The 16,919-nt window shown below is 36.9% G+C and overlaps 1 protein-coding gene across 6 annotated transcripts in view; it reads right to left on the bottom strand.

The window, feature by feature from the left end:
* NPAS3 (neuronal PAS domain protein 3) overlaps positions 1 to 16,919 on the bottom strand; it is a 798,065-nt gene that overhangs the window by 543,342 nt on the left and 237,804 nt on the right. For 5 of the 6 annotated variants that reach the window (XM_072962906.1, XM_072962907.1, XM_072962908.1 and 2 more), the window contains 2 exons: positions 9,478 to 9,722; positions 9,316 to 9,366 (listed from right to left, as the gene is read on the bottom strand). In XM_072962906.1, the coding sequence (XP_072819007.1) occupies positions 9,316 to 9,366; positions 9,478 to 9,722 (296 nt within the window). The remainder of the gene's footprint in view (positions 1 to 9,315; positions 9,367 to 9,477; positions 9,723 to 16,919) is intronic. The other variant, XM_072962911.1, reaches the window with a different exon arrangement.

Raw genomic sequence — 16,919 nt, 5'->3', positions numbered from 1 at the left:
CATCACTGAACACTTTAAGTCTCGGCAATGCTTCGGCAAATGATGACTGTGAAACCATGAATTTTCGTTTCTTCCAACTACTTCAGACAGTAGTGCTCACCCTGGAGCACTCACTCAACACCGATCTCAGTGGACAATGGCAGAGACCACAACAGCTATTTCTCAGTGACTGTGCTTTGTTCCTTTAGTGAAATGTTTAAGTTAGTAAGTTGTGGAAATTAAATTACACTGGACAATTTAGCCATATGTCTTCACTGTATGTACACATGATTTGGGAGGTATGTTCAACACTACCTGGAAATGACTAGCTCAGCTTTGCCCACCTTATTCATTCTAATGCTAATAGTAACACTGGATTCTTGATATACAAATCTCAGATTTCTTATTTCTAACAGGTTTTTCATGACGGTTACAGCCATATCATGCCTTAACTCCACTAGCTGAATCAGAAAAACAATAAATTATGTGGGAAAATAAATCACAGCAATTATTTAACTAATCAAACAGCTGGTCATTCCATTAAGTCAAAATGACCAAACAATAGTCTTGGATAGACAAAGCTTTAATCATGTGTCTCTTTAATAAGATTCTACATCTAGAGAAGACTGTCTGAATAGCCTTAGTTTGAATCATATGCAACATTAAATTGAGAAAGCAGAGAAAAACAGTAAGCCAGACCATACCAATGACTTAATACGACTTACACTTCATTTTTCAGCAATACATGCAATGCAGAAGATACCATATATCCATAGAAACCTAGCAAAATACGCAACACGACACCCCTGGCTGGCTCACAATTTAGTTATGTTGGCCACTATCGTAAGTAGATTATATGAACAAACATTAGCTCTGAAGATGATTTTTTAAAACCTACTTTACTAGCCATTCATTGTTACCACTATACCTTTACAACACAAGACTTAACCGTTTTTTAAATTTTTTTAATTGATTTATAATCATTTTACAAGGACTTAACCTTTTAAACTAGCAGTATGCTTCTTGCCACTATGGGTTCTAAAAAAGCACCTAAGTCCTTTCAGATTCTAACGTTCCTTATTGGAACTGGCAAACTACAGTCTGCAGGTCAAACTCAGCCTGCCATGTTTCTGCACAATCCATATACTAAGAATTAAAAAAAATGTTTTTAAACATTTAAAAAACTCCTAAGAGTAACATTTTATGACCTGTCATAATTCCATTTCGGTATCCACAAATAAGTTTTATTCAAATATAGCCTTACTCATTTAGTTATGAACTGTCTGTGGCTGCCTTTGTGCTGTCACAGCTGAGGTGAACAGCTGCAGCAGAGATTTTGTGGCCCACAAAGGCTAAATTATTTACTGTCTGGTCCTTTACAGAAAAATTTTGCCGACCCTGTTCTAGAACTCTGTAACTAGTTTCTGTCTTGGCTTCTTAACTCCCCCTTTTGGGCAATCTTTGACCAAGTTCTGAAGAATAGACAATGTAGCTGCAGTCTTAACTTTAAGTGAAAAAAGGAGAGAATAACCAGTGTGTACCTATAAGCTCATATGACTCCTTACTGATGAAATTAAGTCATTTATAAAGTTTTTTAGAAAAGTGTATGTAAACAGTTCAATCAATTGTCTTTCTTCCATATCCTGATTGTTGTTGTAATTGTCAGTTAATCCCATTTCTTTAACAAGACAGCCAACAATGAAGCCCTGGAGAAGGCTGTGAGGACTCAACAGTGACCACAGGAAAAAGGCAGAGACTGGGACACAACACGGTACCATCTGGGGGGAGGTCTGTTTTTCTTATGTTTCTGTCATTCGAGTAAATTATAGTGCTTTTTAAAAAACAACCATTTATTTTAGAATGATTTTAGATTTACAGAATAGTTGCAGAGTTAGAACAGAGTTCCCATATACTCTTCACCCAGCTTCCCCTAATTTTAGCATTTAATACCTTTTTGAAATAATTGTTCTCATTGAGTTTTAATTCCTTTGCCTTTGAATAGCCTAAACATGTTTTCTGAATTTTGAAACAATGGGAACATGTGATTTAGAAAGGGCTGACTGCTACACATGACCCATATATACGCACGTAAGTTCATGTATAATATAAAAAGGAAAATGGGATACCAATGGACAACTGGTGACATATGCTAAACTTAGAAAGAAAATACTCTTTATTAATGGAAGAAAATGTGCTGAACTGGGAATCCAGAGGTTCAAATTCCAGTCCCAAGCTTGTTACTGACTTTATATCACTAAACATCCCTCCACATCAGTTTGCTCAGCACAGTAGCAAAGGGGTCGAAACAGATGATCTGTATGATCCTTAAACCTAAGATTCTGCTGGCCTTCTCCTGCCCCAGGCCCTGACATTCACTGACATATTATGGACCCAGAAGGGATGTGAAAAGCTGCAGTCAATCAGTATTCAAAGCCACATTAGTTTTACAAGTGGAGGTCACCACATGTTTATTAAGGTACAGCTAAGACTTATGCACAGTATCTAGAAAGCTGTTTCTGAAAATTAAAGCCACAGTACAATTTCAATCATACAAAGCAGTCAGAGGTGACTCCTTCTTTGCTATACCCATGAAATATGTTAGCTGCAGAGTGCTGAAACCATATATTGTGCTTTGCAAGAGGTGATAGGGCTAACAAAAGCACATTAAAGAATTCCAGCCCTCAAGAACAGAGCGCATAAACTTGAAAGTCCTAAGTAAGTTGAGTACAATGCAGTATAAGGCAATGCCACAGGATGCCACGACTGAAACACTACATTATCAAGAACTGGCGGACTTCTTAAAATAAGTTGGATGTGATACAGAACGTAATTATGTTCCCTAAAACTTGTCAAGAACAAAAGCAAATCAAAAAGATACAAAGTTCTAGATTCATAGTTTATTTATGTCATATACTCAACTTACTAAAAACTTCATTGTGTGCTGTCTTATTATTCTTTTAGTTATAATGATTATACTTAAGCAAATCTTGATAATCAATAGATAAAAGTTTACAAGCAAAACCTATGCCAAATATTTTTTAAACTACAGCACAAAGGAGACACTGACCTTCATGTAAAGGGGAATTAAGTAAAAGAAGGAAAATAGGAATAGTAGAATGTGAAGAGATGGAGCTTGAGGCTTTTGAAATTAGTAATAAACAGCTTCAAGAAAGCCAGCAGTCCCAGGAGAGGCTAAGTTGAGACAGTAATTACTAAATCCATTCTAAGAAATCTGAGGTTTTGGAAGAGAGGGTAAGTAATCATCCAGATCAGAATCACTGACAAAAAGAAAATCCAAATGAGAAATCTGAGGTTTAGATAGGGCTTTTTAACCAGGGTCACATGGGATATTTAATCTTATCAAAAACTCTTCCTGCCTTCCTCCCTTTTTTTTCCCCCCACATTTATTTCTCAAGGAACAGTAAATACCTCCAAGGTAAGGATCATATCTTAAACTTTCTCTATATTCCCCACAATATTCAGCAGAAGACTCAGAGGACTTAGTAAGAGAAGGTACTCAGATATGTGTTGAACAGACTTGAATGCATACACGCAAGACACTTAGGGTTTCTCAGCACTATTTTTTTTTCAACTCCTCAGCCTGTACATTACATGAGAGAAACATATTGTTAGAGGAAGGCCATTATAGGGTAGGGATTCATCCTGTGGGGCAGGGGCAGGGGCAGGGGTGGGCTACCACTCCATACACTGTTGATTTTCCCGTTGGTTTCACGCTATTCCCATCATTTTCCCTCCATTTTCCTTCTGTCTTTCCTTTTATTTTTCATCTCCTTTATTTCTCCTTTTCCTAGTCTAAGACACAGGCCCACCCATAGCTCTCATCAGCACTGTTTTTAACTCTGCTAAGAGCAATACCAGGAGACAATCCAATTCTATACAACTTAATTTAAAAATATGGTTAAATACTTACTTTACTGGTTACTGCACATGGAGATATAAACATATATAAGATGACCCAGACTGCTCCATCAAATAGCTCACAGTCTAAATATAGAGACAAGTATATAAAGAAAAGAATTATGAGTTGATACTTAAGTAAGAAAAGGTATAACACTAATCTACTGAAAGAAATGAATGATGTTCTGGGGAAGGAGAGAAGATATTCCAGGAAAGTAACATCTGAGCTGAGTTTTGGAAGATGAATAGGACTTCAGCAAAACCAAAAGAAAGAAAAGGACAATCCAGTCAGATGATGGCATGTACAAAGGCATAAATGTTCAGTCTGGGGTATTCAGTATTGCTAGAGAAAAAGGGATGACCATGGAGAGAGGGAGTTTGATGAATCCTGATGTAGGATGCCTTGACAGGGGGCAGACCTTAGCTGAACCCTAAGGCAGAGGCCAAGCCCAGCCAGAGCTGTGGCAAGAAGTAGAACCACCCAGCTAAGCCCAGCATGGACCTGCCAATCTCCAGACTACCCGTAGCTGTATGAGGAGTAAAAGCTTTGTGGCACACTACTGAGATACTGTGATTGTTTATTGCCCTGGTAATAGCTAACTAGTACATCTGAATATTCACATGTTCATAGTCACACTCTCACAAATACGCTTTCCCTGAGTCAGTGTTTGGAGTTGAGGGTTAATTCTGGATGCTCAATAGTGCCAGATGCACTGAAAATGATGATGACCACTCAAACTCTTTGACAGTGGCATGCGGCAAGAAACCAGCAATGCTTTTTATAGTCTTCATGCTAAAAGTGGACTGGAGTTCCCCCTTCAGAGCTATCAAAGCTTTTCCTAACAACATGTAAAACTTTACAGAATTGGAGTCTCAGAGATATACTCTACCACCATTAAGCCCACGTTTGTCAGAAAGTCCTGCCTGTCCAGTGCCAGAGATGGAGATCCTGAGGAAGCATGGCAGTATCAACACTGCTCTTCCCAACAGGATGTAAAACTAAAGGAAAAAGTAAAAGGTTAGTTCTTAAATGAACTTTCAAAAGTCATAACCTCACCAGAAAGATATAATAGCATGTAATTAGAAAGCCTTCCTGGAAGCATATGTAAGAGAAGATAATTATATCACATATGTCTATATACTTGTACAATCTGGCATCTGCTAGCAAACTAAACAGAAATGGACACTGGAAGCTCAGCTTTTAGATGGTTCTGTTTCCAACTGATACCACCACTGACTCGGATTGAGGCAAATGAAACTAGAGACTAGAGCAGGGAGTCAGGCTCTCAGTCTACTGAGGATGATGGAGGTAAGAAGAGGAACCAAGCAAGCACCAAGTTTTCATCTTCCATCCTACTCTCCTAGCCCTAGAGGAAGCTCTTGTTCAGAACCTAAGCTAAGTGTTCATGCTGAGCTCTCCCATTTTCCTGTATTTAAAAAAAAAGAAAAATGAATACCAGTGGCTAGCACACTGTACTGCCATGTACTGATTCTAAGAACTTACATTTTATGTGTTTCTTTAATAACAAGGAGTATGACACTTGCCCTCAAACATGAATGTCACTTGGTAGAGGAATACGTGTGTCAGCACACAGTAAAATGCCAGAACAGGAATCCGAAGACCTTTGAGCTGCTTAGACCAAGAAGACCTATCACTCAGACTGTCTCAGAAACCTTACCTTCTACGGAAATAGGGCCAGGTTATAAAATGCTATCTACATCTTGGGGACCACCATTATAATAGTAATTCAGTGTTACTCTGAAGGATGTCATATTCTTACTTAACCCTACATGACTAACTTAAATGAATCCATTACACATCACTGCTTAAGTAACAGTCTGGTCTTTGGCGAAGGACAGGTTACGTGTTGCTTAAATAGAGACCTTCAAGTCTTTCTTCTCAAAGACATCTTACCGCTTAATTCAAAATAGATGCCTGAAATCGAGAAGGGAAATTTCATGAAAACATTAAAGTTCTTCCCTAATGTGTTCAGTTGATTTTAATCACCAGGTGTCTTGTGTATTTCTCAACTGTTCCCTTCCAAAGGTTAAAACGGTCTTACGTGCTACGTATTTTAGCATTGTGGCCTCTCACACATATAGGCAAATTGTTGTTTAAAAGCTGCAATGTTTAAATTGAAATAAACCTTATGCTTACAGTGGTAAATATTCCTGGATTAATAGAGTTGCAGGAGATATACTCCAAAAATTGACTGAAGTCTGTGGTATTAGAAAGACAGAAAATTTATCTAGTTTTAGCAAATGTCAAATCAGCAGCCATTGCTTTTAAGATTAATAAAAGATATAATGGTTTCTAGATAGCCTCTAAATAGAGACTACCATGAATGGAGAAGTGATTTACCAACAGTCACCACAATGAGATTTCTTTAAAGGTTACAATCATCAGTTATTTAGCTGAAACACTGCTGAGAATGCCTGGTCATTTCTTGAATAATGCATAATGTTCATTGTAGATTTGATCTGTATTTTAACAATACAGATATTTCTAAAATAATGGAAAAAACTATCCGTTACCTTCCAATTGCTTAACACATCATTTCCATGAAGTAATTGACTCGGGACATATTACACACTGTCACCTGAGTGTTCTTTCTGCAAGCATAACTTGTAATAATCTGTACACAATGGGCATCACAAAACAAACTCATCAACCTTTATAGACTTTTAAGAAATGATGTGATGAACACAGGGCAGAGTAAAGGACCTCTCTGAAGCAGTAAATTTAAATGATTAAATTTCTATATACTTGTGTGGAACAAATTTAAATTTAAGCTTTGAAATTTATTAACATGAACAAGTCATCACATTAAAAAAAATGTTGCCTAGATCTTGTAAGTACTTTTCATATAAATTTCCAAATGCCTTTAGGTTTATTCAAGAGACTGCTTGGAGAAGCACGAAGTATAATGTCTATCGTTTTATTGTTGGATTATGAACTGCACTTCGAATGGTGCTGCGGGCTATTTATATAAGCTTGTTTATCCATATGAACTTCTTCAAGGGCACAACATAGAAGGCCTTAATAAATTAAAACGAATTTCTTTTGATGTTGTTGTTTCATGAATGTTTGATCAGAATGAGTAGCAGGTTTGCATTAAAGAACTAGAGTAAAGCTATAAAATATACATATATCGTACAGCAGAACCAGCTTACAGAAAGTGCCCACTGCATTCCTAGCAACGTTGGAGAGCTGAGGTAAACATTCAGAGTCCCTATACCTCAACACAGTACAGTCTTTAGTTCTAGACTATCATCAGGTTACTAACAGAGGGAGTATACATGTGTCCAAATGGACGCTCTGCCATAATGCAGATGAATTTTTTAAATAATAAAATTTGTTATCTCCTTCCAGGCTTCTAAATATCCACCCCAACCTCCCCATTTTTCTCGCTGACATCATCATGTTTCACCATAGACTGAAACACCCTTATGAGCAGAGATCATATGTTATCTTGTTTTTATCCACCTTCATCGTTAGTAGTTATGAAGTTGAGCTGAGTGAAGGTCACAAAGGAAAAATGAATTATTAGCCATAATCCAAGACCCTTTCTGCATCATTTCTCTCAGCTGTAAAATGAGGGCTGAGTTCTGTATTATCTGTAATTCTGCATCTCTAAAAGGCCAGGATTCTAAAGGTAAGCAGGGTTATCATATCATCGAAGGATGGACAGACCATGGACACATGAGATTCTTCTACTTTGGTAGCCACTACTACCAAAGAAGCCTATAAACTGCCAACTCCCTTCAAGAAAAGATGGCAAGAAAAGATATGTATGCTGAACAAGTTATTATAAGTCTAGTCCCTCAATCTATATATTTCAAATTGAATAAGATTAAGAATATATTTTGCATCTTGTGTGATTTCTAACCTGTTGTATTTATCCATTCATTTTACGTGATTTAGGATAAACACAAAGACAACCTACTGAATAAACTCTTAAGTACACTGCATGTGTACTAGGATTATATTCACATCTTCAGCTTGGGAAAATTCACCACTACTTTAGCATCTGAAACGTGGACTGGGGTATTACTGAGTTGACATCAATATTCTTAAGGGCTGAAAGGCTGTAAAAGGACAGCATGAATGTGCTTTGGTTTATTTGTCTTGTGCTACCTTCTTCTGACATTCTGCCCCCAAGAGCTATCTCTGCTGTATGTCCTTCTCAACCTTCAGATATCACTCTTAGACTCTAGAGCAGGAGTCTGTGAACTACGGCTTGTGGACCAAATTTGGTGGCAGCTGCCTGCTTTGTAAGTACAGTCTGATGAGAACACAGCCACATCTTCTTGTTTATGTGTTGCCTGTGGCTGATACCCTGCTACAGTGGCAGATCTGAGTACTCCCCCAAAACTAAAATATTTACTATATGGCCTTTAGAGAGAATGTCTGCCAACACCTGCTCCAGAGAAAAATAACCTATTATAATTTGAATTATAATTGTCCTTCTCTTATAAGCATAAGAGACACAACCCCTGAATAACAACAGCAAAGATATAAACAGATTCATACCAGCACAGACATCATATGACCACACCTCTTAGCACAGAATTGTAAATGGTCACTGCTTTTGACACTTTATTTTAATTTGAATCCTTTAAGAACTTATAGCTTCCCCTCCCCCTAGTACCCTTTCCTACAACAGCCAAGAGTACAAGGACTTCAAAAGGTAGTTGTCAAGGTGTAATCACATAAAAGAAAAATTCTTCTCCCAGACGAGCCTGCCTACAACTCCACCGAATGTCCAGTTTTATTCCATGCTCATCACGGGTCTAGATACAAAGTTAATGCCCACGAAACCAGCAGATTCCATCCTATGACTTGAATGACACACCATTAAAGACAAGAAATCAATGGTCAACACCACACGTACATCAGTAAACATATGCATGCATAGTCATGTGCTTAAAATGTCATAAATCATTAGGAGTTTCCAGAACACACAAGAAAATAACTTTCTTAAGTATTAAGGTGAAGGTCTAAAATTTTTAAATAAGTTTTAAGGGTAACTGCACCAAGGATTGGGAGCATAAATACATGTTTATATTTATATATTTTAGGCAATATGCATAAAGACTTCAAGCATTAATACATAGATTGATTGTTTCATTAGTCAATAAAATCATTACTCAAAATGCCTGCCACAGTTGGACTTTGCTCCCTTCCTCTCTTTGGTAACTAAACCCAGAAAATATTAGCCTTTCCCTTTAACAAATATTCTCATACTCCAACCATTAATAATAATTTGCATGTATTAGCATAATATAAATTAAAGCCAAGAATCACTTTAATGTAAGTAATTTCATTCTCATTTCCCTGAAACCTTATATAAAATGATAGAATATTTAGGCTGAGACTTTTTGAAATTAAAACAGAAATAGAAGAGTTTATTTCACCTTCACATGGTGTCTTTCTCATGCAGAGTTCAGATTTCCACATTTGTATCCCTTTAAAGGATTTGATATGCAGGAAAAGAAGAAAGGATGATGGTAAACATTTCATCTTAGAGACACCTATAGACCATTATATTCCAGGATGAACAGTGGCTTAAATCTTACCTTTGACTGACGTATTAGGTGGAGGGCCTTCCATTCGCAAGTTCCATGGAGGGTCGCCCTGGTTAGCAAAGTCCCTCATTTTCAGATAGCTGATTGTAAGTCGAATGATGGAGGCCTTGTCAAGCTGGCTAGTGATGGCTGCAGGAAGAGGCAACAACTTGGCCAATTCGTAGAACTCAAAGTTTTCTTTTCCCCGGCGGGAGCGAGCAGCATCCCGGGACTTCTCTTTTCTCAATGCTTGTAAACTGGAATCAAAGGAGTGAAAAAAGCATTACTTAGAATGTGATTCTGTCATCAGACAGAAACTGCTTTTCTGTTTACTTCTGTTTTTCCCCAGCAAAAGTCTACCAAAATCTTCTTCAAAATGTCAAGGCCATAGTAAAAGGAGTTCCAGACAGTGACCACTGAAACCATGAACTCTCCCTCTGGGCTTGTATGACATAAACTCAAGTGCAATGAGAAATACTGAGAATGGGTTTGCTTGTGAAGTGTTTTCCTCCAATCACCCATGTACTGAGATACACTCAATGCTTCTAAGACGTAAGATTTACAGCTGATGCTTGATGTTATCATCTATGGGCAATTCACAGGACTGGGATTGTACTTATGTATCTATTCTTAAGCTAATGGCTTTGTTCATTTAACTGTTATCACTATGGGATCATGAACCATCAAAAGGGCACATTAAAAAAATTTATTTCAATTACCGCCGTGGAGAACAAAGGGTAAACACAAATACAAACACAGTTCACAGAATCAACACGTAAAATGTGGATATGCTTCCAGCCCTCAGTAAGAATCATGACCTTCAGTCAGATAAAGAAAACATCCACTGGAAAATGAAGATTTCAATGTAACTTTACAAATGCACTGTAATTGGTTGATATGAGAATACTTTCTTGATTAATGAACACACATTCATAGATGGATAGATTCTCTAAGATACTATAGAATAAAATATACCACCCAGAAAAGTCAAACTTTAAGACAATATAAATTTAATGTTGAAAGATAAAGCCCTATATGGGTTATTAAAATTTATAAACATTACAGACATATTACTTCACAGAAGAGGCAACAGGTGGGATCCAGCATTTTCCTTTAACTATTCATGTGCATTTCTGTTTGAAGTTTGCTCACACTGCTGAGGGCAGAATCTGGCACAAACTGAAGTTGTGTGTGAGCATCTTACAGGAGAAATCCACCTACTCTGAATTGCTCTGTTTTGTGTCTGATGAAAACTAAATTCAGAATCAGGCCCTGATGATAAATAATTGGGCAATATTTACAGTATCAGGGTACTATTAACATCATTTCTAAGTATCCATTTTCTTGGACTCTGAAGGCACTTAAAATCTTTGAATCCAGCATTCTGGTTTCCCATTATAAAATAAGAAGAAAGAGAAACAAGGAAGGAAGCAAGACCAGAGGAACAGACCGAAATGAGTTCAGCAGTGTGGCTCCAATCCCTATTAATAGAACATGGGCAGTAACATTCCGTATCACATTAGTGCATATCCAATATTGTTCATGGTGGAAACACTGTATTCACTGCAGACAGGTCAAACATCTTATTGAATATCTACGTAATTTATATGACGCCATAATGCTTTGGTCAAATACTTGCTAGGCTAATACCCCAGCCAGTTTCATGTTCACTCTATTAATACAACATCCTACATTAACTAACTAATGTACTTCTCAGAACTAGACAAACTGATGCCATCATTTTTAGAGTCACAGTAGCCACAGGTGACAAAACTTTGTCTTGATGTCTCTGTTGATAATCTTAGACAGAAATATCACTAATTTACAAGAAGACATGTTATACCATTTATTTCCCAAAATCGTAGTTGCCCTCCATTCAGTTCTTTAAATGTTCAGTTTGGCTTGTTAAAAAGTATGTAAATAACGTGAGAGATACTTCAAAATCTTACAAAGAATAAGATAATCAAGATTCAGGTGAGCATCTTAGGATAAAACAATGACTCGTCTCTCTCCCTTTACATAATAAAAGTAATCTATCTAATACCATATGAGTCAATTGTGCCAAAAGAACTAAGTCATTTGATATGTTTCTCTACCACTTGTAGAGTGCAGTGGTTCAAGTTCGATGCTTTGCTCTTGTTGTGTTCTTGTAATTGAATACTACTCCAGAAGGTGGGCTGAACTTACAATTTCTTTTCTTTGGCCCAGGAAGTGACTATGATGGAACTGCAGAGCAGGTACTGCAAACTCAGGGGCTTGCAGGGTTAAGGCAGGTAATGTCAATGAGTAAAGAGGCCTGATGGTGACTATGGGAAACCAGAGGATAACAGCCCCGGCAAAGGAAAGCACACACACTTTCAGCTGACTGCTGCTTTGGGGGAAAGCATGCCTGGTGTTGCCAGATTCCTGGTGTTGCTATTCTTAGAAGACAAACTCTGAATCTTTACATGGCATTTCCAGTTTTATGTTCTAATTTTACAGTAACTAACCAAAATTTTGAAAAATCATGCAAGCCAAATAAAACATGTCATTTGATCAATAATGGAGCAGGGACTCATTTTGCAATTGGGCAATAATTTCGGAGGCCAATTTTGATGAAATTTTTACATGGATGTTATTTGTCATTTTTCTTATACATGTCACTCAATGGTCACAAAAGGAATCATTTGTTATATAACTAATACTACTAATTTTCATACTAGGAATTTCTCCATTCAACTGAAGTGAGTAGAAGATTAGGCAATTATTATGAAATTATAATTACTGTATAGGCTTATCAACAATCTAAGGAAAAAAACTAATCCTGAGGGGAGGCAAAGCCCAAGATCACTGGGAACAGCCCAATGGACTCCAAGGGTGAGGTAGTGAGGAGACGGCTTCCTTTGTCCACTCGGAGGGGGTGTATGTGGACACTAATGCTTCTGGGTGCCTTGACTACACACTGCCCTCTAACACTTGACTTTCTTAAAACAGACTGGACTCACTTACTTTTTGTGTTCCTTCACTACCTCATTATTACTTTTCTTTTCTCCATCTCTCCCTTTTATAAAAAAAAAACCTAACACACACTGTGTTACCCTACTGGAGTAATCTTTCTGGCCATGATCTTAATAACAAAGGGTTTCCATGACTCGCACATCACATCATTATGCAGACACGATAGTACAGAAGGCTCTCAGAATGATAGCACTGTGTCTGTAATAAGTAGTAATTGGTTTGGAGGGCAACAGCAATAAAATACAGTCAAAAGATTATAAAGGTTGTGGAGATGCTGATACAGTAGATGAAGCTAAAGACTTTAAGCCAACGACAGATCGTGGATTACTCTTTTGCCTGCTTTTGTGAAGTAAAGCCTAGCTACAAGTAATTCTCAAATTGAATTAAGGACTACATTAAAACCTAAAGTAAATTTACATTTGTACATTCTGTTGTAAATCAAAAAAAACTTATGGTTGCATTTCTAAATACTAAGGAAAGAATGGATGCATTGTATGTGAGTAAATGTTATAGCCTGATCTCTGCCATCTAAAACACGATCAACAGTAAGTTACTCCTTGCGTCCAAGCTTCCTTCTGTTCTAGTGTTCTTCCACTTAGACTCTGAATAGCAGGAAAAGTCTCTTCATTAATCCACCACAAATCAAAATTTCATCTCTCTGATGATCTTAATCACCCTCACCAATAATTGCCACCAACAACTATAAAGTCAATAACTACTTCAGAAGATATATATATATGAAGATCATATGCAGAATTATGTATATATGTATATATTTTGGGGGTGATAGTAAATTATTTTCAGATTATGAGAAGGGATCCATCACCCCAACCAAAAGAATAACAATCTAATGTATAGAATTTCCTCTTATAAAGCTTATAAAGTTGGATTCTGCCCTCCTTTTGCCATTGATGTTGCTAGAACTGACTTATCCTAAACAAATCTTCTTGGTTAAAATATTATTTGATGTATGTTTCTGAAATAATTTTTACACATTTCTATAGTTATATCTTTAAGCATAACCAACAAGCAATCAAAAAAAAAAGCTTACTAAGAATGAAGATTTATTTAGAGAGCAGTGCTTGTCAAATGTAAAGTGATTTTTTAAAATCCTCCCATGTATTTTAAGCTCTTTGGCAAGCTGTGTGGCTTGTGGAAAGAGTTCTGATGGAGGAGTTTCAAGACCCACATTAGCCATTGCAGGCATTATGATCCTAAGTTACTAAGTTGAATCTCGATTTTATCATCTTAGACCATGAGGATGACAAACAAGGACTATTTGGCAAATCTCCTGGGACCACTGCAATGGCTCATATGGTAATTTCAGGGCAGTATATTGTAGATGACAAAGAAATAGACTCCTTGGATAATTCTAAACTAGAACAGTTAAAATAGCTTGTAATCTCTAAATGTAGTAGAGCCTACTTCAAAGTTTTACAATCAAGAAGAATTTTTAAAAGTTGAAAAGACTTAAGAATGCCTAAAATACAGTCAACTTATCCTTAAACTTTGTTGGAAGCACCAAGTTTGGGAGTATGGGCTCTGCAGCCAGACTGAGTATCCACATCATCACAGTTACTAGCTGGGCGACCCTGGAGAGGTGCCTCGACTTCTATAGGCCTCAGTATCCTCATCTGGGAAATGGACACTGTATTAGAACATGCTTTGTTTTCCTCATTGTCCTCTCAAACTATTTCCTTACAGTCACTTATGGCCTTCATTTTTAGCAAATTTTATTTCCCATATAGTGACAGTAGAAATTAAACCAATGGAGATAAAATCAAAGGCCTAACTTCTGCTTGATGACAACCCTAAAACTGCCTATTTATGAAACCCCGTCTCTCAACTTAGGACTCTCACTTCAAGTTCTGCCTGCTGCCTCTCTCGGCACGGCTCCCACACACTAGCAGAAGGCAGAGGCTAAATGCATGGGTTGTGGAGCCAGACTGTGTGTATGTAAGTCCTGGCTCTATAACTTACTAATTATGTAAACTTGAGCAAATTATTTAACTTCTTTTGCCTCAGTTTTTCTTACCTGTAAAATGGGATAATACTGTCTGCTTCATAAGGTTCTTGTTGAAGTTAAATTAAATGAGGTAATTTTTGAAAATATTCGCAGTGGACACTTAGTAATGCTGTGTTAGACGTGTTAAATGAAAACCTAAGCTCATGTGACACTGATTATTCTATGCTTTGAGGTCCACATGCTCATTTATAATGTACACTGTTCTCACCAATATGATTTCTATCCACTGGTTCTGAAATCTCACATTGTACACTTATGTGAAACAAAACTTCTTTCTTGTAGAGATATTGATTTATAGTCTGTCATATACCACAGGTGTACTTAATGAGTTGTTCAAATAAAAAATACATATACCAATACAGGCCTTCATCAAAAAACAAGGCAATTCTCAAACAACCCAACCTACCACCCAAAAGAATTAGGAAAAGAAAAACAAAATCTGAAGTCAGCAGAAGGAAAGAAATAATAAAGGTCAGAGAGGAAATAAAATAGAGATTAAAAAATAGAAAAATTAAAAATATGTATGTTCCATTAATGGAAGATTAAAGGCTTGTAAATAAATAATTTCATGTACTAGGAATAATAGGTGGCCATTTTTCAGTTCACTAGTAGAAAAAAAATGGCATTCAATTGTAAGACAAGCAATTTTATTTACATATAAAAATGACCATCCAAACAGTAGTTAAGGTAATGGGTTACTCAGGAGGATTGTGAAACCTTCTATGGAAGATTTCAAACTTGCAATAATAATTATTAGTCAGAAAGAGTATATGTTTACTCCTAACAGGAAAAGGGTCTTTCAAAATATGTTTCAAAACACCACAAATCTCAAAGCTCTCCTTGATGTCAGGCAAAGCCCCAAATCCAGGACCATGGAGAGCTCACCCAGAACCTATGGAGCAGGCAGGAAAGCTGGAAGGGCAGCAGAATTTGCTGCTTTGGCCTCCATGATGGGACAAGGTTGAATCATAAAACTACCTGAGTCAGAAATGAGGCAGGGGAAAAAAAAGATAAAATTTTTTGAAAAATAAGCACTGTCACTATCACAAAGCCAATACTGTGAAACTGACTCAAGATTTCCAATCTCTCTGAAGCAACCACAGAGCTGGATAAGGCTGTCTAGTGTTCTTTGGACCACTTGTCCATAGTGGAAAAAACAGGTAATTTGGGGTTTGATGACTCCTTAAAAGAGGTAAGTTATCCTTTGCGGTTGATCCAATTTAACTTTGCAAAACTGATAACTGTGGTTTCTTATTTCACAGAAAAGATAATAATGATTATGGAAATAATACAGCTAGAGATTTACAGAATATAACAGAGAAAAATAATTGTCACAGAAGAACAAGAGAATTAAGTCAAGTTAATCAAATGTTTCTCCTCCAATGACTTCTTCATAGCCAGATTTCTATCAGTTTTTTTTTTTTTAGGTCACACTGAAAGTTTAATGAGATTTCTTCTCATGAAGAACTTCTCCCTCAAGACGTCAAGTGGCCTTGACGTCTATCAGTTTTTTATATAATTTATAATTATATTTGTGGAACAGCTTCTCATAAGGACATTACTGATATACCTGTACTATCTCTGTATGAAAATCCTCTCACTAAGCTTCAGCTTTAACACATTCATGTAAACTTTTAGACTACAATAACCAGTCTTTACAAAAGAACACAGCAGGTTTTGGTCATCTAACTGTAGGGGAAAGGAAAGGTAGAGTCAAAATCACTTTAAATTTTAGCTTTTTAAAGTACTTCTAAGGAGCCAGACAGGCAGGTTTTTATGGATTTTCCTACTTGTTTTGCTTAGGAGAACCCAGCACTACAGACTTCTACTATTTATCAATTAATCTGGCATGCAACCTCAAAGGAAGAAGGTCGACCTGTATTAAAAATTCAGCCATCAAACATTCATCAAAGGCTGCAGCATTTTAACTCATGAACCTTTGAACACCTGCATACTTGTCAGATCTCTGGTCATAGTTAACGGTAAAATCTATAGTTACTCCAGTACCTACACCTGCCCTGACATGAGCTGAATGAGGAGGCTTCCCAGGGAAAAAGTAAAGATTCTATAAGCACTGCTTGCCTTTCCTTCATTACTTTCAATACAACAGCCCATCCCACACTGACACAGAGTTCAAAGTCAATCAAATCAGCCTATTGCAAAGAATAAAAATCTTCCAGAAGTATTTTCTCCCATGATTGTAAATATCTGCTTTCTAACAAGGTAATATAATTGAGAAATGCATAAACAACTATTATCTGGTAGGATCATGTACAGCGTAACTCACAAATTGAAGTCTTTTAATGCTCCTCAAGAAAAGGTAATAATTTCAGAAACCTTCCTTTAATGTGTGAAGCAAGCAGCATAGTACATGCTGGAAGTTAAAACTGGAACCTTCAAGTTCAAGGTAAGAACTCTGCTGCTTAACTAA

Source organism: Vicugna pacos, chromosome 6 (genome assembly GCF_048564905.1).
Source record: "Vicugna pacos chromosome 6, VicPac4, whole genome shotgun sequence".
NCBI lineage: Eukaryota > Metazoa > Chordata > Mammalia > Artiodactyla > Camelidae > Vicugna > Vicugna pacos.
The sequence above is the reverse complement of the archived record's forward strand: the minus strand, read 5'-3'. Positions and strand labels throughout refer to the sequence as shown.